General features: G+C 40.9%; 1 protein-coding gene across 2 annotated transcripts in view; it reads right to left on the reverse strand.

Moving 5' to 3' along the window:
* The window catches only part of kcnab1a (potassium voltage-gated channel subfamily A regulatory beta subunit 1a), a 121,543-nt gene that overhangs the window by 84,586 nt on the left and 13,313 nt on the right, over window positions 1-23,644 (reverse strand). The window contains exon 1 of one of the 2 annotated variants that reach the window (XM_074679248.1): window positions 7,121-8,286. The exons of the other annotated variant lie outside the window; for it this stretch is intronic. Within the exon in view, the coding sequence (XP_074535349.1) occupies window positions 7,121-7,329 (209 nt within the window). The 5' untranslated portion in view covers window positions 7,330-8,286. Of the gene's footprint in view, window positions 1-7,120; window positions 8,287-23,644 lie in introns of those variants that run through there. 2 annotated transcript variants of the gene reach the window in all.

The raw sequence follows: 23,644 nt of genomic DNA on the forward strand, positions 1-23,644 counted from the left end.
TCCGTCTGTAGTACCAAGTACTGATTATTGTAAAATTAAACAGTACCATGTTTCGGTACCTAAAAGCAGCCTTGAGACTGTTAGGGAGTGGAAGAGAGGGCGATTTTCCCTATTGGACATAAACACTTCATTGAAAATTGATATGCTGAGAAATAAATATGTAAAATTAAAAAGGTTTGAAATTTATACAGATTGATATTTATTACCATATAAACACACACAAAAGTACTGAAAATTGGTACCGCCAAGTACTGATACCACTTGCAAGGTACCATGTATCAGTGCCATATTTTTCATCTTTTCAAATGTGAAAGGTACCCATCCTTAGCCAGGAGGGCCAAAATAAAGTACTATTTAAATAGAAACAGGGTCTGCTTATTCTCCTTTTTGTCTTATGTTGTTGTTTATTGCAGATGACACATAGTTTTTAGGTGCATTAACAGCCTCTACTGTGTTTGCTCACGGGTTAGAGTTGTCAAAGCTACTGTTTAACAGTGTGTTACATTAAAAAAGGAGTAAAGCTAATGATAAGGTGGTGAATTTTGACAGTTAAAGTCATTACAGAGGGGACTCCTCTGGCAGGTAACGCTTGTTTTATGTGAAAGTTAAGTCAATTTATTCTATTTATGAACTCTTTTTAAACCTGGTGTTAACTCTTTCCGTCAAAGCGCCATGAGAAAATATGTATGATTATTTGGTATTATATAAAAAGGTTTGATTGACTGATTGAAGTAGTTTTGTCATCAGCTTGGCCATCATTTTCTTCAACTTTCCAAAACCAAAGACCATCAAAGCCTGGCCCAGCTATACTGCAGAAGAGGTGAAACAGAACAGTCATACAAGGCCTACCCCCAAACATCGTATGCTGCATGCAGTATAAACAGAATACTACTAAAGGTATCATGTGGTTTTGTTTCCCCTGAGCATACCTGATAGGATCTGATATCATGAACCATGAATAAGACATAAAAACAGGTATGCAAATAAAAGTTTTTATTTGCTGATGATTAAAAAACGTCAAAACTCTCACATTCCTGATCACCCCGTCATTTAAACAAGTCCCTGTTCATTTTTTTTTCCAGTTTTTCCCTTCCCCCTCTTATTTGTCTTTTCTTTCTTGAGAAAACGTCCATAGAAGTATAAATCCATAAATACCACTGCTGCTCATGTGTATTTCAAATGCTGCAGAGCTCATTATCACAGCACTGAGCAATGCAGGATAGGGGACAGTGGGATAGTTGCACCCTGGTGGCTCAATCTATACAAGAGTACACTGTAAACAGTCGTCATACAACAGCATGAGGCTCGACTCCTCTCATAAGATGTATCTAACTCCAATCTTTCTCTCCCTCCACTCTGTCCCCTTCCACCTGTCTGATTGATCGACTGATGCTAATGTTGTTTACCGAGCCTTGATGTAAAGGAAATCGTTAAGAATTGAATGAGCTCTCACCACTGTGCATCAGAGTGACAGCAGGAGACTGGATGTGGGTTTTTTAACAGACTTTGAAAATAGGCCGGTGAACCTTTTGTTTCAGCTTGACTGTCAGAGGGAAATGCTAAGTGTGGGCGCATTAATCCACAATAATCCAGTATTTTGTCATCACTGTATTCAAATTTATAGCAATGCATAATCACCCCCACTCCTCTGTGCATACACAACCCCAGCCTGCTCCCACTCTAATGCTCTGCTGTGGTCAGGATTGATCAAATTGTACATGATCCGACCAGTCAAACTTGCACAGGGTGATGCAGGAAGCTTTAAGATGAGTCAACTATTGGAAATCTATTCCTGTTCTTTGAAGAGTATCATCACAGACACCCTGACAGTATTTACCTGCCTTAAATTCAATTTCCTTGTCCCTGTCGAAGAAGTGGGTGTTATTTTTTTCCATAATTTCCTCTTGTCAGACTGATGACAACTTGACGTTTGAAATGTGTTCTCTCTGCAAATAAATAAACTAACAGCCTAACCCCTGTGTTCTCAGCATGTGTTACGTGACTGGAGCCCGCTGTATAAGGAGACCATGAAAACAAACAAACACAAGTCCACACTGAGAAGCAGAACATTCTCGCTTGTCATGCTTTCACCTACACTGCAGTGCCAGAGCAGATGGCGTGCATAACCCTAGGTTCACTTCCTGAAACAAAAGAAACAGAGAGAGGGAGAAAGGGAGAAGCTGTTTTGTCCGTCCTGAAGCACCACTGTCAGCAGAGGATGATGCAGTAGTGAGTGATAAGCACACACACACAAATAGGTATCGTCTCTTTCTGTCTTTTTAAGTTTCCACCCCCCTCCCTTCCCCTCGTTATCTTTACTTCCATTGTTCCTATAGAGATGTGAAAAGAAACTCTAGCCCGTCCTCGTCTATTGTTGGAGGTAATTTTCACCATCATCTGCCAACTGAACCTCCATGACAGACTGACAGGGAGACTGCACTGGCATATGGTTTGGCATCCTATAGTGGGAGCTGTGAGTGTGTGTTGTGTTTTGTTTTGTATGTGTAGGTGTTGGTGTTAGCTTTTATTCTAATAGCTGTAAAATTGCTCCCACTTATTGATGCATTTATCAACAATCAAACTTTTCAGTCCATTAAATTCATGTGTGAACTCAGAAATCTGCTGCAACAATTTTGATTAGAAGCACCAATGTTTTCAATGATTGCTTTTTCCATTTAAGTCAGCCAAGCTGGGGGAAGTGTCAGGTTCCATTTATACTCTGTGTGGCCTTGATTTACACTATACAATATGAAAGAAATAACTTTTGTTCATTATCAACACATACATCAGACCTGCCTTTCTTTAGATCACTTAGTCAGTTGTTACAACTGTAACACATGTATGATCCCTTGTATGGCTGACTGGGCTGACGTGGGTAAAGTTGTGTTGTTAACCCATTATGGGTCAAGGAACTGGTTTTGGTCATTCTGCACATTAAAATAATGAAAGAAGTTACACATTTTCACAAAAGTAAAAATGTCTTAGGGTGCGGTCACACTGGCCATCCAAACTGTGCCATGCTTAAGCACGATTGCCCCCCTGCAGCACTGTTCCCTGGAGTACGGCCGGCGGTCACGTTACCCCAATATGAACCAGACTTTAGCAGGTATCACACACGCGCATGGCCCACCTATGTCATTGTGAAGCATCTGTTTTTTTTTTTTTGTGAGATAAACAGAGATAAATGCTACTGTTAATTCACATGTACACCATTATCTAATGTAAGACTATAATACGGCGTTTTAGCGTCGCGTAAGTTGCTCATTGTGTGTTTACATTTCTAATTTTTTTTTATACTTAACTGTGTTTGAAGTTTGACTTATTTATTTAAGGTGTTTACTGCTTGTTCTTATTTATCATTGGTTTACACTACAGTTCTTATGTTGACAGTTTTATAATTTAAGTTCCTTGTTTTAATTTAATAGTGTTCTGTCTCTGTCTTGAATAATATGGGTATTATAATGATTTATGATTATATACAGTATATATCCTGTGTGTATTAATGAATTTATTATATATATCAGACGATATATAGGATATCGGCAGATATATAGGATATCGGCCGATATATTGGATATCGTCCTTTTTTTGCCCCAAAATCAGCCCCAAAAATCCCATACTGGTCGGGCTCTAGTCAACTTGGCTCCATGAGTGAGAAACTCAATTCATCTAAGGCAATGTTTACACAATGTTTCATCCCAAAATGTAAAAATGCAGAGAAAAAGAATACTAAGAGACTGAAAAACGCTGTAGTAAGCATGCCAGGCCTGTAGTTGGCGCTATAACTGTCTTGTCCAGAAGCTGCTTTTGGTAAATCTCCACTGAAATAGAGTTGGGCCGATCATCTGGTGTATTGGGGAATGCTAAGTGCAAAGGTGGAGCAACAGATACGAATTTAGTTGAAAGATAGTCAGTAGATTAAGCAGCACAAGCACAACATGGTAGTTCACAACGATCATAACAACAGTACTTTTGGACTGCAGTATACACATTCACGAAGCGAAGCATGATGTCATCGTTTCCACTGAAAACTCTGGCTTGCTGTTTACACCGCAACTGTGGCGGCAGTGTTTCAGAAATTCCACTTTGGAGGCCGTTTTGAAAAGTTTGCATTTTAGGTTGGCTATGACCCCTAAATTTCTGGTGAAGACTATGCTGACATTTCCAATCCAGATTAAGCACTGGTGCAGCAAGCATTTGTGAAAGTAGAGTTCCAAAACATAGTAACATTGTAACAGCATGTAAAAAATATTAGACAACTTCAACCATTCAAATGTCTGTGTCACTACAGGGGCTGCTGTCACTGGTTTTCTTGCAATGACAGAATTTTTGCCAGACTTTGAGGCCTTCTACACAAGTAGCTTAGTATTTTCAAAAACGGATACCCCCCCACTTTCATCCACACACACACCTGTCAAATCTGCTGATGAATGCGGCTCGAAGTATGCCAAACCCATGTTTGGCAGTGTTTTTCAGATGTGAAACCCACGCCATCCAATCAAAATGAAACCCAGTCATTCAGTCGTGGTGTTTGAGAACCAAAAACTCTATTTTCTGGCGTATACACAAAACCATGAAACCAGAGTTTTCCAAAATCTTCACTTTGGCCAGAGTTTTCAGAAAACATTCCTTTAGTGACACAGTTCTGTGGTTTTGTGCGAACGACAGGCCTAAATGTATGAAAATGTATGCTGTTTCCCAAATACCCATCTACATGTGGACATAGCCTAAACAAACTTGGCATCAGGCACATTTGTCAGTCTTTGAGAAATCTTAAATTCAATAACCTCAACCTTCTTGGCTTTTCCCCATAAAGCTGATTTTCTCAAATGTGCATGTGAGCATGTCTGGTACTGTAAATAACATTTGTGTCCCTGTAGTGGTCATTCAGCTGTTTTTTAATAATGTTTATGACTTTCTGTGATCAACCAGAGCTGGAACTAGTAAAAAGAAATCCAGCTTTTCAGATGTCTCTACCTCAACAGAGCTGAGCTGTTTTGTTGTGGCCAGGATTGTTTGCCCTCAGCTCAGGGTCACCTGCCAGGTGGAGCTCTGTATGTTTCACTTCTGAATCATCATGTTTACTCGCTGCCCTGACCAGGCTGGGCAGCCTTTTCCAAAGCTAAGTGACGTGGCTCAGAGTCTGTGTGCTGCTCACCGGTCAGCCAGCTCTCATTACTGGTCAAGCAGCCTCACAGCCCACTTACATTACACATGTCTAGACTGCTTCAGAGTCTGGACGGTATGTAATGTTAGTCTGGTCTGACTGTCAGTCTTATATTATCTTTACAGAGTGTCACAGCAACACTTCATCAAATCAGTCAGAAGGCCCCATGTCCTGCTGATCTATTCGCAGCATACAACACAAAGAGCAGTAGTAAAAGTTAGGAAAAGCATGCATGGTGTCAAGCTGTTTGTTTTTAACAATAAAGTTTGCTACATCAAAAGCATATCATTATTCCAAGTCCCATTCAGGTGCCTGAACACCCCTCCAAATAGGACGATAACTGAAATTGGCAGCTTGTGTATTTCACTGGAGATTTGATTGAATTTCCTCTCTAGTGTTGCTAAAAACAGCATCATTAACTTAATTTTAGCATGTGGACAGAGCCAAAAGCACCCTCATTATTAAAGCAATACTCATGACTTTTATTTGTAGAATGTAACTTAAGCCCTAAAATAGCCTTTAAATGCTCTTTTTCCAAAGAAGTGAGACACCATCACACTAGCTCAGCACTTCCTCCAGCATACAGTCTGTCATCTTTTCTTCTCAAAGCATGCTAAAAACATGTTCTCTAAATACCCTCTGACAAACAGAAACACAGTCTGCTTTCAGAGTGATCTGCAAAGCTTAAAAAGAAAGTAATGGTAGCACATTTTACGTAATTCACAGCCTGGGGCCGGAGAGTCAAAAACACAAGTCAGCTGAGCAGCAGCACTGCTGAGGTCAAGTCCGACTCAGACACTCTGCCCACACTGCAGAGCTGTCTCACCAAAGCACACAGAGAGGCAGAGAGGAGAGAAGAGAGAGGCAGAAAAAGTGTTGAGGTGTGTGGGAGAGAAGCAGAAGCAAAAGAAGCCTCTTCCATTCATTTAAAGCATTAGAATCAAAGTGTTCGAGTTCATCTAAACAAAACAGATAAGTGCCTGGAAGAGGTTTCAGGTTTGTGTGACGCTGATAGCAGAATTGAAAATGTGGGAAAGATGTGGCAGACTGAACAGACAGAGAAGCTGCAGGAGCTGTCAGTGAACTCTTAAGAGGAGCAGAGGGTGTTTATCCAGAAGCTCTGTCAGGTTTGCTAGTGAATAAATGAGACGTCCCTGCATGGTTTTCAAGGGTCGATCTTAAAAAGTGTGGCAATGCTTACTGAGAGCACACTGCAGTGTTGGCAGAAGGTGCTGGCATAAATGGTCCTGTGAAATTCTACATTATGGCAGCTGCAAGAAAGCGGCACAGGACAAGACGGTCAAGGCAGAGCAGGGTCATTTTGGGTATTTTAGCTATAAACAAGATTAATGGATGTTTTCCATCTTAGACAGAACTGATGTTTGGATCTATTCATGAGAGACTTTTCTTGGTCAGAGTTACTGAAGGTTGGGCTTTGTGGCTGAAACCAGCAAAAATATTTACACTTCCTATTAAAATCATGAACAGATAAGTTGTACAAAACTAAATAGATTTTAAAAATGAGCACATCGCTGATTAAAGAGTGTTAGGAAAAACTTTTCTCATGCCAAAACAATCTTTAAAAAAAAACATTTTTCTTATAATAACTTGTTGGAAGTCAAGCTAAAATTGATAGATCCTTCACTTTGGGATGAGTTTGTTTATTTTGTGTTCCTAGTTCAACACCCTAAAAGTGTAAAACTTGTACAACAAAGGAAAAAGCTGCACTCAGACTCACAAATGGTTGGACAACTTGGTTGTGATGAAAAATTGAGCAGCATGATAAAAGAATAATGAAGCTGTGGCAGCTGAGGTGGAGTGGATGAGAGAATAAATATAGACAGAAACATGAGTAGCATGGCAGTTTATGCCAAAACTACAAAACTCTCTGAGCAGCATGCTGGACAATATGCACATGGCAAAGACATATGCAGGCACAGCTCTGGCACACACCTGTACTTCATGCCAGTGTGTTTCCCCGTTGACTCCTTGAGGGAGATGTGTCGGGGAGTGAAGGAGCCAAAGCTACGGGCGATGATAGCCACTGTGCGGAACTTTGCCCTGGCTTGGTTCACCACATTGGGACTGGTGGCGCTCTGCTTACTGTGGTCCCCATTCCCCCTCTTCAGGTTGTGGTCCGTGCAGGCGATAGACACCTGCATGACTGAGCTAATGTGGAGGAAGCAGAGTCTGAGACGCAGAGGAAAAAGTACAGATGGGACAGAAGGAGAGTCAACACAGCTTCGAAGAGCGTGCTTTTTAAGAATTCTCTTGATTCAGCAGCTCGTCGCTTTGTGAGTAGAGCCTGTGCACAGGTTCTTCTTTGACTTCTGCAGTTGTTTTCTTTCTTAGGAAGCGGATTTGGTCCTCAGCTGCTCACTTTCAAATGCTGTCCCCATTGGCATCGCTTTGTCTCTTGGAAAAAAGAAGAGCTGCACAGGTTTTTTCTCTTTTCTTCACTCTCTCAAGTCTCCCATTTCAAGTCTTTCCTCACAGAAGAAAAAGTCAGTCATCAAAAGCCTGAAAGAAGAAAGGACTCCTCAGTTCTTTGCAGGACCCCCAAATTACTCTGACCAGCTTTCCTTCTCTTCTGCGTCCGCCTCTGATGTCAAGCTCAGGGAATTCTCTCACAGGGTTTGAGCTGCAGAGAGGCTGCTGGAGGAGAGTGAGGAGGGAGATCGCAGCAGAGAGACAGAGATGCAACCCATGCACTCCACTCTCCCTGGTCTGAGTGGAGGAGGAGGAGGAGAGAGAGGGAGAGGAAGGAGGGGGTGAGGGAGGAGGGGGCAGGGTCAGAGAAGGGATAAAGAGACAGTGAGGAGAGAAGCGACAAACTGAAGGGATGGGAGTCACTCGCAGGTCCTGACTTCACTTCTTTTCTCCATCTTCTCTTCTTTCCTTCACCCTCTCCGGTGCTCCATGCTCCTCGCCTGCGTGTCACTAATACGCTTGTGCTCCAATTTCTCTCCTTTACTCTTCTTTCTCCCTCATGTGACCCTGATATTTTTCAAAGCGATGTTTGGATGCTCCTTCCTCCCAGCTATTTCACCACCAGCGCATCTTAAGGGAACTGAGAGGCATGTGGTGCAACACAGCTCTCTCCCTCTCCTTCTCTCAGTCCCACTCCCACACTCTGTGTCTCTCTCATTAGCTCCCACTCTACCTCTCTAACTCAACCTCTCACTCTCTGTTCTAACCTGTCAACAGTCTTTAAAGGTTAATTTCTCTCGTTTTGCCCTGATAGCTTTCCAAATGTCCTCTCTGAATTTGCCGTCATCTTTTGTTATTTTCGTCTCCTCTTTTTTTTTTCATTTTTCTAACCTGTTCAATCACCAGGACCAAATAACTGTTGGCTCTGCATCCTTCAGCTGTGGCAGCAAGATAATCCCTGCTGCTGTAACCGTGCCACCCTCCAGCTCTTTGTTTAACATTAAAATTCACTTCGTGTAAACCGTTCTCACTGCAACAGTCAAATTGACTCTTCAGATTTCGTTGCATCTTGAATGTGCACACACACACACACACACACACACACACACACACACACACACACACACACACACACACACACACACACACACACACACACACACACACACACACACACACAGATATGCAAAAGCCATAGCAGAGTGCACAAGGCAGAACATACATTTGCTGACATTAACAAATAATTTCCCAAAGATGCCCTAAAGCGCAGGATTTACAGAACCAATAGGGAGCATCCAGTAGGAAGATGGATGGATGAGACCGAGGAAAGTGTGCAAAGATCAGAATCCAAAAATCAACATCAAGTAGAATAGAATAAAAAAATATGTGCTAAATTAATCCCTGTATGGAAATTCAGAGTCGCAGCAACAATACAACGAAGTGTATAGTGCAAGAATTCAAGAATTTATACATAGAATAATATCACAAGCGTCAACTGGAAACAAAATGTCCATTAGAGACGACAGATTGGCCATAATTCTCCTTTCAGCCACAGGGTTAAGGACTAAGCTGGCCTTCTTCATCAGTCTGTTCAGTCTAGCTCTCCTGTATCATGTCCACTCACAGAGTGTGAGATCTTTCCAATGTGGTGTTTGTGTCGAGTGTTGTTTCTGTTAGCCATGTCTAAATGGCAATGGTGCTACTCTACCCTCTGGTATTCCCTCAGGTGCTGGGTTAGGACCGCAATGATGGATGGAAGGACAGGTCGATGTCATCTCTTCTTAGCTTCTTACCAGCGTATCATTTGTGCCTCCTTCTTCTCAGTTCCCAGGAAACATTGGGCCTAGCACCAGTTAGTATTGACATATTACTGGCTGCTAACAGCTAAAATTTCATGTGTAAACAATACAATCATGGTTACACGTGGATCTCTGGACACACACAAAGGAACAGAACAGGAAAAACACTCAAGCAGCAACCTCTGGTCTAATAATATGAGACAATGCGGAAGTGCTAAAATCTGCTGCTTCTCGAGCGTTCGCTTGAGGCTGACTCCAGAAGTACCGGAAGTCACATACACACCAAGACAAAAAAAGCTGTTTTCAAAGCAGAAATAACCCATTTATAGCCTGGTTCCTAAAACGTCTCCTGTCTGAGTCGCTAATTTTACTACCGGCATCCACTGTTCTGGGGGTGAATTTTTTTCTAACCTGGCTGCTCAGAGGATATTAAGATCGCAAGCTCCCCCAATAAGAGGCACAGCTGAGGATCACGTGACTGACAGGCGCCCTATGGCTGTAGGCGAAGCCCTTGCCACTACCAATATGGCCCCTATCGCCGATGTGCTTCATTTTCCGTTTCAGAAACAGATTGGTGACATCCACTACGTCCATGTTTTATACAGTCTATTAAAACACCACTGGAAACACAACCAGTTTGTTTTCAGTGGTCAACAAATGTAACCTTGCAGAGCAGATGGACCTGCCTGATTCAGCTCCTGAACTCCTGCAGATCCATCTTGTCAGGCTCCAATGACCAACGATTTCACTCGGCTAAATTCTAACCGGCCTAATCAGGGAAGAGAGGCGGGAGCTGTGGGAGCAGCGTAAGTGACGAGAAGACGTGACGTTGGCAGACTTTCGTACTTGTCAACGTTCCTTTGATTCTTAAGTTAACTTTACAAAAACGGAAGCTGTCGCCTTTTTCACAGCTGTTTCTCATGTTCCTGTAGTTGTTCGTCTATTGTTTCTCAGCAGCGGCACACATAAGCAACGTCATACCGTGGCTTGATGCGGATTGGTCTGTGGTGAGTGTGTCAATCAGAACGGTCGTCCAATCACCAGCTGCTAATTTTTTTTTAAGGTCCCGCCTCTGAAAACAAACTTGAAGAGCCGCTACCCAGATGGACTAGTGAAATATTTCCGTGGCGGACATATGAAACTGTGTGTATGGCATGTCAGGTTACAACAAATGAGCCAAAAAAAGTTATGGCAAGCTCCAAATACATTACTAAAAAGATAAGACAAAAAAAAGACAACAAAGAAAGAGTTGCTGCAACAAGCTGCCACATAAGTGGCGCTTAGCAACGAAAAGTAGTGTAAAAGCAGATAATAGCTGCAGATTGCAATGTCACAGATCAGAGAAGAAAGGAATTAATGCATCAGTGTTGCTGTTTCAGTGCAAGTGTCTGCCTGGGTTTGACTTTTAAGTGCATGTTTGTGTGTGTGTGTGTGTGTGTGTGTGTGTGTGTGTGTGTGTGTTTTGCCATTCATTTTGGGGGGTTTGTATTATGTTGTGTGCTTTTCAGTAATTCTATAAGAGGTGTCAAATGGAGGTGAATGGAGCATTTTGCTGCAGGGTCTCACCAGTCTCTCTTTGTATGTGTGTGTGTGTGTTCTTGTGTGTGTGTGTGTGTGTGTGTTTGTGTAAGCAGATGTGGTGTAAATGTCAGCACTGCAGGGCTTGTTACATGAGTTGTAAGGATAAAAGAGACGGCCGTGTCTAAATCTGGACCCAACCATCTTTTTTTAAACACCTTGATTATGTGTGTGTTACATACGTGGTGGAATTTCTCGTTAAGCTTCTTGTGTAGCCCATACCTTCAACAAAGAAACAAATAAATATAATGATGGCAAACCCAAACAAAGGCTGATTGACTGACAAATAAGCACGAGAGTGTGCCTGTAAATGTCATGTAAATGTCATGCCAACCCCCGTGTTATCAGTTAACATGTTCTTTTAATTTCAACATCCAAACAGGAGGAGAGGAGGCACAGAGCCAAGGACAGGTGAGTAACTGCAGAGCATTCTGTCAATGAAAAATAAATATTCTGCTCATCACGTCACACAGCAGCAAAGTGTGAAGCACATGAGCTGTTGCTGTGTTACAGCTGTAGTGTGAAGGCTCCGGAAACTGCTTCGTAATAAAGACAGCTGTCTCAGAGCGAAACTCAATATCAATCCATCCCTCCATTGATCATGACTCATTACAGCTGTGCTAATGACAAGGATAAAGGTATTTGGCTAATGAAGACGTTGATAGGTGAGGGAAACGTTTGTTTTTCTTTAATGCTGTAAATCGTTGAAAGCTACTACAGGGTACCCAAGGGATTATATTCAGCCCCCCAAAAGCACAATACCTCATTTTTGACGCCAGCATTTCAATGCTTGATCTATCTACTTAAACTGCTGTTGTTGGTATCATCAATCAAATGATCTACTGATCCTGAAATGGGTTCATACACTTTACAAACATGACTAAGTCGTGCCAAAGCCTCAACTGGTCTGTTGCTGTTTAATGGCCCCTGTCTAAATGGACTTAAAAATGACCAGAGTCTTTTTTCTGGAAAAGTGTCTCATAGAAACCAGGCCCAGAGCTCCCTGTGGAGGTAATTGGTTTTATCTGACTGTGACTGATTTGGATCTGGCCCTTTGTTGTTGTCTATTGATTTGATTTCAGCAGCACAGAGGTTAGAAACAGCTCTGAATAACAGGTATGTAGGTCTGACTGTAAATAGTGGTGCAGTGTAATGTAATCTACATTTCTGTTTCATTTATTATGTATCACAGGTCAGACTGTGGGTAATTTCTCAAATCAAATTTCTCTAAATGAGCGCCTTAACTCACCTTCATGCCTGCCTCCTCAAATTTATCACATATCAGTGAAGAGGAACATAACCTCGGATCAATCTCACACCTAATGGGAAAGCCTTTCCTCAGGAGCTTATTCCAGATCGATCCCATCGTTCCCCTTGGGGATCAGAAGATTCTCAACCAATTCAACACCCTGAATTGGAGCTGGAGCTTAAATCTCTTCCCTGTAATGAGTCGTAGAAAACTGCTGAGTGAAAGAGGATTGTGGTTGCAAGATGTGTTTCAGTCTTGAAGTGTTAGCAGCATATCAGTCGTCATCCATCATTGTCAAAACACGAGTGTTGCTATGTGGTGTGTGAGTACAGCAGGGGTACAATTTTCTGCAGCACTCCTAACAGTAAATAGTAGTACATGTGTGTTTTTTGATTCACAGTGTGTTTTCAGCTTTTGAAATGTAGGATACCAAATATGTGTCAGTGAAAAACAAAAACGTTTTTGTTAACGTAACAGTTCTGCAGGCAAAAGTAAAAAGGGGTATGACTGAGGCTGAAAAACATCAAATTTAATGTCACGCAGCTTTTTTTTACTCCACCACCTTCTTTACACACCAGCCAATAATAACTGAAATACAATCTTCAGATTCAGTCAGCGAATAAACCAGTGCTCCTATAAAAAAAGCTAATGCACTCATTACTGTGAACAGAATACATACTGTGGTGGTGTTTTATTATCCGAAACACACATTAAATGCTCCACTGAGCAATAATCAGGGTTTCAGTTTAGCAGCAATCAATACAATCATTCATGTTTCATTAGAATTTTACAGCCACTCTGAGGTTTACAGAAGCCAAAGACAGTTAAAGGAGCTACTGGCTTTTAATGTTTGTGACAGCTGCGGCAGAGCTGTAACTGTAACCACCAGTGGCGTGCACAGACTTTCTGAAGGGCAGGGGCGAAAAGAAAAAAAGGCACCAACAGTGCAATTCTTGCCACTGAAGGAGGCACTAAGATCAGTGTGTTTTTTTCAGGATGCTTTGGACTAGGGATGGCTACCGAATTAGGCACTTTTATTGGTACCAACCAAATAGTGCCAAAAGTACCCGGTACCGATTCACGTAAAACCAAAAGGTACCATGTTTAGGTACCTAAATGCATCCTTGTGACTGTGAGGGAGTGGGAGAGAAGGCGATTTTCCATGGTGGACATGAACACAGCATTGCAAGGTTATACAATGAAGAATAAATATGCTAAGCTGAAAACTTTTTATATCTTAATATTAGACAAATTGATATTTTTTACCACATAAACACAAAAAAAGTATCAAAAATTGGTACCGTTGAGTACTGGTACCAATTGCCAGGTGCCGGGCATCGGTATTGTATCGTTTCAAATGTGAAAGGTACCCATCCCTACTTTGTGCATATTTATATGTCAGGGTTAGGGTCAGTAAATAATGTTTTTTTCAAAAGGGCATTTAAGTGTGTTTTGCCAACCAGGAGGGCACTTAAGCGTGTGTTTTTGGCTCCTAGAAGGAGAGTTTATCTTGCTTTAACCAACCAACCAAGAGGTCAGTTTGGTAGGGGTGGGAGAAAAAAATGAAAATCAATATATCAGGATTTTTTGTTTGGCAATATCAAAATCGGGATTCTTTGTCAAAAAATTGTGTTTTTTTTTTCAAATTCAAAGTCTTCATTTCAGTTTTTGTTTTTAAACCGGATTAGAAAAGTTACCACTTTTCTCCAGCAGAGGGTGAAATGTTTCTCTCTAACTCACATGGTGTGCATTTTATGGGAAAATATGGCACCCGATATAGTCTGTAGACATTACAATCATCATTTAACTTTTTCACATGGTGTGGTGTTAAAAAGGCAAACTAAAAATCCCCCAAATTGTAAATATTGAAGAATCCCAATTTCTATCAAATAAGCCCCCCAAAAATCATAACAGAATCGACTCATGAGAATAGCATATCGTCCCAGCCCTACAGTTTAGTGTGTTTCATCAATCAGGAGGGTACTTTGGTGTAAGGAAGTTCGTAAGAGACAATGGACATGATGTGACTTCATGAAAACAGAAAAAAGAAAAAGAAGCCATGTGTATTGTATATATATATTGTATATATTGAGTTGGACATAAAAATAGGTCATCCTTTATGTACCAGCTAATGTGTAAACTGGGCCCCTTGGTTTTATTTAGATACAGATGTAAACTCACTGCAGTGCATGTTGTATGACCTCGTCTGTGGGTCTGCCTCGAGTGTCATGACGCAACGTGTCAGAGCAGCATCAGGGATGTCATCCCTTCTTACTCCTGGAAGCTGCTCATCCCCTGGCCATCGGCCTGAGCTGTGCACACTGCTGTAGAGTCAACTATGAGTGACAGCTGCAGGGTGGTTGTTACTGAGATTTGATGGTCTGCAGCAAATGAGATTTTTCTTTTTTTAACCATTTCTGTTTTCCCATCAAGAGAAAACAGAATTGTTGTCTAAAGGGTAAAAGAAAGCCACTTCTCCTAGTGTAGTTAGCTCATTTTTCACCGACTTTCAAGATTGATTAATGGATTACAATGGCAATGAAATAGGTTGGTGGCACACTGTTATTTGAGCTTTGTAGATTTTTTATAGTGTTTAATAAATAATATTTACTTATCTTTGTGGGGATGTCACTGGAAATCATTTACAAATAAGACAGCTTTAGAATTTACCAGCATTTCAACAAAATGAAATATTGGAATAATAATGAAGTGGCAGAAATCTTGTCACAGCGTGCCCCACAGTTTGTGTACAACTTGAAATGGCTTCACTCACTCTCCACCATGATATTAAATCTCCTTTACAAGCTGAGTGTATGTTTAAAGCAGCCTTAACATAAACACAATGATAGCTGCGCACAGCTGAGTGATAGCTATTCAAAATTATACTGTACCCACACGCACAGCGATCATCCTGCCATTAAATCTGATTTCCAGCCATGACCAAAAGCCACAGGTCAAGGGGCAGAATGACTGAGAGGGAAAAGGGTTATGAATGCTTCATTAGTCAATCCATTAAAATCCATAAAAGGGGTGTACCCAATTTCACCCCAAGTGTTGCATTGCCCTCCGCTATAAAGACATCTGACCCTAATCCTTTCCATGACATTTTGTGCTTGTGGCTAAACTCAAGGCTGCTCATGTGTTAGATCTTGTGTTTTTATAACACATTTACTTACTACATACAAAGTGAAAGTGAAGATTAATGTATCTATATGTTTTCAGAGCAGGGAATGCATTACATATTATTACATATGCATACATATTCACAGGTGTTTCTGCAGAGGTATCAAAATGCTTGTACTGTCAAATGAAATGACGGAGTTTTCCTTTTTTTTTTTTTACAAGCATCAGCATAAGTGTGCATATGAAGTGATGGTATTGGGGCTTCACATAATCTTTGTGAGCGCTCATATGTGTTATGAGGGGATGATTTTATTTCCTGTGCAGATATTTTATACTCACAGAGCATCCTTCATTATTAGCTTAAACCGTATGTATACAATCAATAACTGCCAAGAGAATATCATTCATTATTTTTTTCCTCTACCATTTCTGCAGTTTACACACTGCAGCAGAGTAGATCATTGGTCAAGGATGAAGCAGCCTTACAGGGGATGAGATGAGTCTTGGCCCTGAGGTCATCACTATGTCAATCATCATCTGTTCCCTGAAGATCCATTTGTGCTGGTTGTCAAAGCAGGAGAGCTGGGACCATGTTTACAGAGGAAGCACGTGTGAGCTTGTAATGGATTCAAATGCGATTTTAAAGACCGATTACTGAGCTTTTTGCAGTTTGTTTCGAAAACAGATGTGAGAAAATAACTAGTTACTCTTATTTGAACCATTTCTTGCTTTTAGTACATGAATAGACGATTTTTGGGGTGCCGATTCAATTTAAATTGCAATTCTTTTATATTTATGATTTTTGCAATTTCTAATTTGCTTTTTTAACACCAGACCATGTGAAAAGTTAAATGATGATGATAATGTCTATGTGGACCAGCTCTATACCCTCAGCAGGGTCCTCGAGGGTGCATGGGAGTTTGCCCAACCTGTCCACATGTGTTTTGTGGACTTGGAGAAGGCATTCGACCGTGTCCCTCGGGGAGTCCTGTGGGGGGTTCTCTGGGAGTATGGGGTGTCGGACTGCTTGTTACGAGCCGTCCGTTCCCTGTACGACCGGTGCCAGAGCTTGGTCCGCATTACTGGCAGTAAGTCGGACTTGTTTCCAGTGAGGGTTGGACTCCGCCAAGGCTGCCCTTTGTCACCGATTCTGTTCATAACTTTTATGGACAGAATTTCTAGGCGCAGCCAGGGTGTCGAGGGGGTCCGGTTTGGTGACCTCAGGATTGGATCACTGCTTTTTGCAGATGATGTGGTCCTGTTGGCTTCATCAAGCCGTGACCTTCAACTCTCTCTGGATCGGTTCGCAGCCCAGTGTGAAGCGGCTGGGATAAGAATCAGCACCTCCAAATCCGAGTCCATGGTCCTCAGCCGGAAAAGGGTGGAGTGCCCTCTCCGGGTCGAGGAGGAGATCCTGCCCCAAGTGGAGGAGTTTAAGTATCTCGGGGTCTTGTTCACAAGTGAGGGAAGGATGGAGCGAGAGATCGGCAGGCGGATCGGTGCGGCGTCCGCAGTAATGCCGACTCTGCACAGGTCTGTCGTGGTAAGGAGGGAGCTGAGCCGGAAGGCAAATTTCTCTGTTTACCGGTCGATCTTCGTTCCCACCCTCACCTATGGTCATGAGCTTTGGGTAGTGACCGAGAGAACAAGATCACAGGTACAAGCGGCCGAAATGAGCTTCCTCCCTAGGGTGGCTGGGCTCTCCCTTAGAGATAGGGTGAGAAGCTCGGCTATCCGGGAGGAGCTCGAGTAGAGCCGCTGCTCTTCTGCGTTGAGAGGAGCCAGAGGAGGTGGCTCGGGCATCTGATGAGGATGCCTCCTGGGCCCTCCCTGGTGAGGTGTTCAGGGCACGTCCCACCGGGAGGAGACCCTGGGGCAGACCCAGGACACGCTGGAGACACTACATCTCTCGGCTGGCCTGGGAACGTCTTGGGATCCCCCCGGAAGAGCTGGACGAAGTGGCTAGGGAGAGGGAAGTCTGGGCTTCCCTGCTTAGGCTGCTGCCCCCTTGACCCGACCCCGGATAAGCGGAAGAAAATGGATGGATGGATGGATAATGTCTACAGACTATTTCACGCGCCCTATTTTCCCATAAAATGCACATCATGTGAGTCAGAGAGAAACATTTCACCCTCTGCTGGAGAAAAGTGTTAAATTTTTTCCAATTCAGTTTATAAACAAAGACTAAAATGAAGAATTTAATTAGAAAAAAAAAACAACAACAATATTTTGACGAAGAATCCCAATTTTGATATTGTCAAACAAAAAATCCCAACAAATTAATTTTCAAATTTTCCTCCCGCTCCCGACAAAACATGCTGTATTTACAGGAAAACAAGGGGTTTTTTAAGTGTACCAGGACCATTGCAAGACGACTAGAAAGATATTTAGTATAAGACACCGAAAAGAAACAAACATTACAGGGCGATTTTGGAGTTCTCATAATCTATGTTTAAACGTGTCCCATGTACTGTGTGTTGTGGGGTAATATGGGGCAGAAACTTCAGGTGATCTGTTATTAGTATAGCTCTGAATATATCTAGTCACATCACTCTCATTAATACATGGATCATTAAGATGATTCACTTTTCCTCCAGACATTTAAGTTTTTAAACCTAAAACCACAAAAGCTGCCAAATGAAGTCCTTGGCTGGAACCTGGAAGAACAATCACATCTCTCCTGTTTAAGCTTCCCTATACTGTCTCTTCCTAAAATCCAAAATAAAATTCCTCCCTCTTAAGTTCTTGATTGTCTGACACCAACCAGGTTTAAAGACCTCATAGCCCTACTACTGTTCATAGAAAATTATTCTCCCCATGAAGGCCTGTCATCCCTAAAGTCTCTAAGGGTGGTGTGGGAGACCGAGCCCTCAGTTATCAAGCTCATCTTCTTTGAAAACATCCACCATTCAGGGTCCAAAAGGTAGATCTCTTCTCTACTTTTAAGAGTAGGCTTAAAACTTTCTTTTTTGATTTATACTTATTGCTGGATCAGGCTTGGACCAGCTCTTGGTTTTGGGATTGTAGACTTGGACCCCTGGGGGAACTGGAACGCTGAGTTCTTATCTGTCTCCCTCTATCCTCTGTCTGTCAGCTTGTCACTAACTTTAAGTCTTAATGTTCTTTTAAAGTTACTAACCACAGATCGTTCTGGTAGTCCCTGAGCTGTCTTATCTTGCAGGTTCCCCTGGATCCTTCTACAGATGGCCTGCTTCTGTGGACTCCAGCTGCTATAATGATTAACATCAATCAAACCATTATTATCACTGTGACCATGCTGGTTTTACTTTTAGATCAGCCAAACTCTGACTGCTTCAGTGACTAAACCATTCATACCACGATTATCAAGTTTACCACTCTAAATGCCAGGATGATACTTGTTGACTCCACTGCCACAAATATTAAGATCAATCTCTCAAAGTAAATTTACATTCCCAGTGTATAGGACACACATTTTTATCATTTTTGCTGGCACTGTGAACAAAAGTCTGAACCAGTTGTTGGTGTTGACTGTTTCTGTCCCACTCTCACCATTTCTGCTTCTCTATCTTTCTCTCCGATCCCAACACAGTAGTGACAGATTACTGTCCAGCACAGGGGTCTGCAACCTTTACTTTCAAAGGAGCCGTTTTTCCTTTGCTCACCTATATTAAAGTCATTGGAGCCACAAAATCTACTTTATCTTCAAAAGAAAGATGAAGGGGAATAAAATTCAAAACAGTAAAAATCTAGTAAAAAAAAAATAACTACACAAGAAGTTTTTTGTGTTTATGATTACCATATTTTTTTAAATAAATTTGCAAATATTTTCAAAAAATGAAAAAATTGTAAGTCATGAATTTTCATAAAATTGCATGAATTCGCAAAATCTATGAAATTTCAAAAGTTTGCCAAATTTTTCAAAAAATTAAAATTGAAAAAAATGTGCCATTATTTCATACATTTGCAATAACAATTTATTAGAGCAGAAATTTTAAAAATTGATACATTTGCAAAGAATTTGTAAAAATCTAAAAAAAATTGCAAAATTTTTCAAATCATGGATTTTACAAAAATTTGAAAAAATTTACAGAAATAAAAAAAAAAATGAAATTTGCAAAAAAATTGCAAGCTCTTCATTGTTTTTTTATACTTGAAAAAAGGTAAAATATTTATATATATATATATATATATATATATATATATATATATATATATATATATATATATATAATTGATTTTATTTAGTGTCAGTATCTTCAATCATCACTATACTCTGTTAGAAAAAATAAGAAATCCTGTATTTTAATATTTTTTTTAAAGCTGCAAGGAGCCACAGCAAAGGAGTCAAAGAGCCGCATGAGGCTCCAGGGCCACAGGTTGAAGACCCTTGGTCTAGCATGAGTCGGAAGTTTGTCTTTACCACTTGTAAGATGCTGAAAAGTTCTCTGCTCACAGTGGATTAAGACACAATTTCTTTTACCAGTAAAACATAGGTATCTGTAAATCTTCTTGAGTAAATAAAGTGTACTTAAACCACAGCTGTGAAAGGGCGTCAATGTGAAAAAGATAGCATGTGGTCTAGAGCTGCAACCACTAACCTTAAAACATCAAACCACACATCCTCCAGATGAAAAGGACCTCACAGTGGCGATACAATATCTCATCTATGAAACAATACTACTCTTGTCGATCAAGAGTTCACCATCAGATAGGCTTTTAATTAATGTTATTTTGAAATTATAAGAGAAAACCCTGACGTGTCAGTGAAAAATCAAGGATGCTTATATTCTCTCTTCACTCCCTCACACACCCCAGCAGGTCCCTGCTGGGTCATCATTCAGACTGTGCCCCTTTAATGACTGTCATTATACTCGGGAGCGTTAGATTTCAGCTGATCGCTCATACTTGGGGGCAGCTGGTAAAGATAAGAAGGGTCAAGGCCTTCAGCACAGTCACAACTTGTAGCCTATCTCACCTTCACTTTGTATTCAAGTATTGCACTTTGAATAGGATCAAATAACATAACAACTATCAATACAGATCAGGTCAGCTGTGAGCAGTCAACGGCAGTATTGATAAATGGTGCAAATGCAAAGTAAAAAAAAATTTTATAAAACTGTAGTTCCGGGAGTGTCCACATGGTGTTGGCCCCAAAAGCCAAGGATTCCCAATCAAGCTTTAAATTAGACAGCCTATTCTTGCAGCAGGTATGAAGCTGTAATGATGCATAAATGTCTATGTATAATATTGTTTATGACTTATGCCAGTGCCCACATCAGTCAACAGTAATTTTGGGACTTACTGTGAAACAAGGTTTTCTCCTGGATTTCTTCGTTTGTATAAAGTTAGATGGATTGGAAAGTTACACTTAACACATACTGCCATCTGCTAGTGTGAAACCGTTCCCACAGGTTTAAGTCATTCTGCAGCATCTGTGCATTGAGGAAATTAACAGTTTGGACCATAGACTGTAGAGTGGACAGTGTGGCTGTGCCGTTTACAATTGTATGGTTTTTAAGCCAAAATACCCCTGTGACAGCCGCAGCCATTGGCAGTGATCGTGCAGCCAGACTCTGCACAGTAGAGGCTATGAGGGACTCAGAGAGAGAATCTGAGTGGAGCCAGGCAACAAAAGTATATATATATATATATATATATATATATATATATATATATATATATATATATATATATATACTATATATATATATATATATATATATATATATATATATATATATATATATATATATATATATATATATATATATATATAGAGAGAGAGAGAGAGAGAGAGAGAGAGAGAGAGAGAGAGAGAGAGATAGATAGATATTATTTAAAGTTTGGCCACAGCCCATCTTGAATGTTTGGGGAGCTGGATTTTTTGACCCATACTGCAGCCAGCCACCAGGGGGAGCAGTTTTTGCAGCCACCTCACTTTGAGCCGAGCAAGATGATGTCCTTTTTTTTTTTTTTTTTTTTTTTACAGTCTATGGTTTGGACCATATGTCCACTCTGAAATGTTACAAAAAAACTTAATTGGTAACGTACTATACTTTCACACTTGTCGCAAACAGCTTCCACTGTGTTGTGTTTGTGAATTCCTTAGTCAAATTGCTCCTCTTGGGATTCAATGTGTGTTAAAACAAGTCTGTGTATAGTTTTGCACTTCCTCTTACAGCAGCTCAGGTCATATCTTTATCCACACAGGGTCCTTGAAGTGTTTCAGGGGAGTAATTGAAAAGAGGATACAGCAATCTTTGTCTGTTTGTTTTGGGGTTTGCTCTGTGAAGCAATTTCCTGCTCTGAACACTGCTCAAAGTATACAGGATGAAAAAAAACAAGCTGATCGAATGCCTTCAAAATATTTCACATTGTTATAAGACACTATTACTTATTTGTGTCAGGGCATCTGAAGCACATTTATAAGGAAATCCATAAAACTGCATGACACAACTGTCATACATACACTTCATTCTAAAATGCCTCAGCATGACATGATACAACCATTTACAGACTTGCTCAATGTAATGAGCACATACTCCCACACTACCTGCTCCACAATTAGCTATTTGTTGCAGAGAGCAGTGTTCCTAGCTGCTGGAGAGTCTCAGATATGAACACTTGATGGTGAAGAGTGGTAACAACGAGAGAAAACCGTCATCTCAGTAATAGCATTGCTATGGAAACAGTATGGAGGCGTTATGTGTGTGGGAAAAGCAGCAATAAAATAACACCAGGAAAGAATAAAGATGCCACATGGCAACCAGGCAGCATCTGGAGGGAGAAGGCAGCCTGGCTACCTTGAAGCCAAAATTGTACAAATTAGGGATTGACGTGATGTGAGGTGTTTAACATTGAAAGTGATGTTTCAGAGAATGAAACGTCTAAAAGGAAACCAGAAATTTGAGGAGGAACACTGAAGCAGAGCCAAAACCCAAACCATGTTGGGCTACGTTTTATTTATGCATTTCTTTCTGCTGTTCTGGTGACCTGATTACCACAACCCACAGTGCTACTGTAGATTTGTTTTTGATGCAGGAAAAAATGTGAATGTAGTGTACAGAGAGTGAGTATATAAATACCTGAATCACTGTCTAGCCTGTTCAGTCATATTCCTCTTTTAGTAGTTTGAATAAGTCTAATTTCGAAGTAGGGCTGTAACCACTAGGTAACCAACAAAGGAAGGGAATCAAAGATGAGATGTTTACAGCTAAAAAATGAACCAAAACTTAATTTTTAATGTCCATCAGAATCCATAAAAGTCCACTTGGAACTCAAGGAATGATGTCATGGTCCAACAACACAGAGGAGTCAGCACAGAGACACTAGTTAACGAGCAACAGGTGTGGACACAGGTGAAACTAATAAAGGTAATCAAAGTGGAGGGAAACAGACAGGCGGGGGAAGTAAAACCAAACAAGATAGACAGGAATTTGCAAGAACAACAAAATAAAACAGGAAACACAATAGACACCGTAGACCCCAACAAAAAAAGAACACGAGACATTAATCACTGATAAACACATAGTAGAAAAAGGAGAGGTTAGGTAGAAGAAGATAAAAGATAAAGAAAAAGACTGTCATAAACAAATTCTTCTGTCAACATCTAACTGTGCCTTCTTATGCATGCCTCAATGTTCAGGTGCAATCATACATGATTGCTCTCTCATCCACCCTTTGAATGTTTGAGGGATGAAGGAGTGGGCAAATTTGACAGTTTGCTTATTTCATCCTCCAGTTCTGATGAGTTCATTACTTTGTTCACTGGACTGTGAAAACCAACCCATGTCTATTCAGACATGCATCTCCATCTGCTTTGATTTGATTCTCACAGTTTTGTTTGTTACTGGTTGGGGCAGTAAAAATGAGGACTGCTTCATACCCTTCTTTTTCTCTTACATCACTGTTAGGGGGCACAATGGGGAATACTGTTTTTTTTTTTTTAAATTAGTGAGTTTTGAGGGATTAATTCCTGGAAATCTGGAAGTCAATTTGATTTTGATAAGTTAAAACTCCAGGGGGAATGCGGGATGGCACGGCCGTGTATGTGCTGGGGTTTGGCCTCATAAAGTAAGGTCTCCACAAAAACTGCTCCCCCTGGTGACTGGCTGCAGTGCAGGTTAAAAAATCCGGCTTTCCAGCCATTCCAGATGGGCTGTGGTCAAACTTACGTTGACCACAGCGTCCGATTGTTGTGGTGATTTGAAGATATTATTTGGCTGTTTTGAAATTAAGTCCTCTTTTTTCTGAAAAGTTTCGTTTTCATTAGGTTAAAAACGAGGCTTTACGTATCATTTAACGATGATTGACAGC

Source organism: Halichoeres trimaculatus, unplaced genomic scaffold (assembly GCF_033239565.1).
Source record: "Halichoeres trimaculatus isolate MK-OKI-2021-1 unplaced genomic scaffold, fHalTri1.1 fHalTri1_scaffold_9, whole genome shotgun sequence".
In the NCBI taxonomy this organism is placed as follows: domain Eukaryota; kingdom Metazoa; phylum Chordata; class Actinopteri; order Labriformes; family Labridae; genus Halichoeres; species Halichoeres trimaculatus.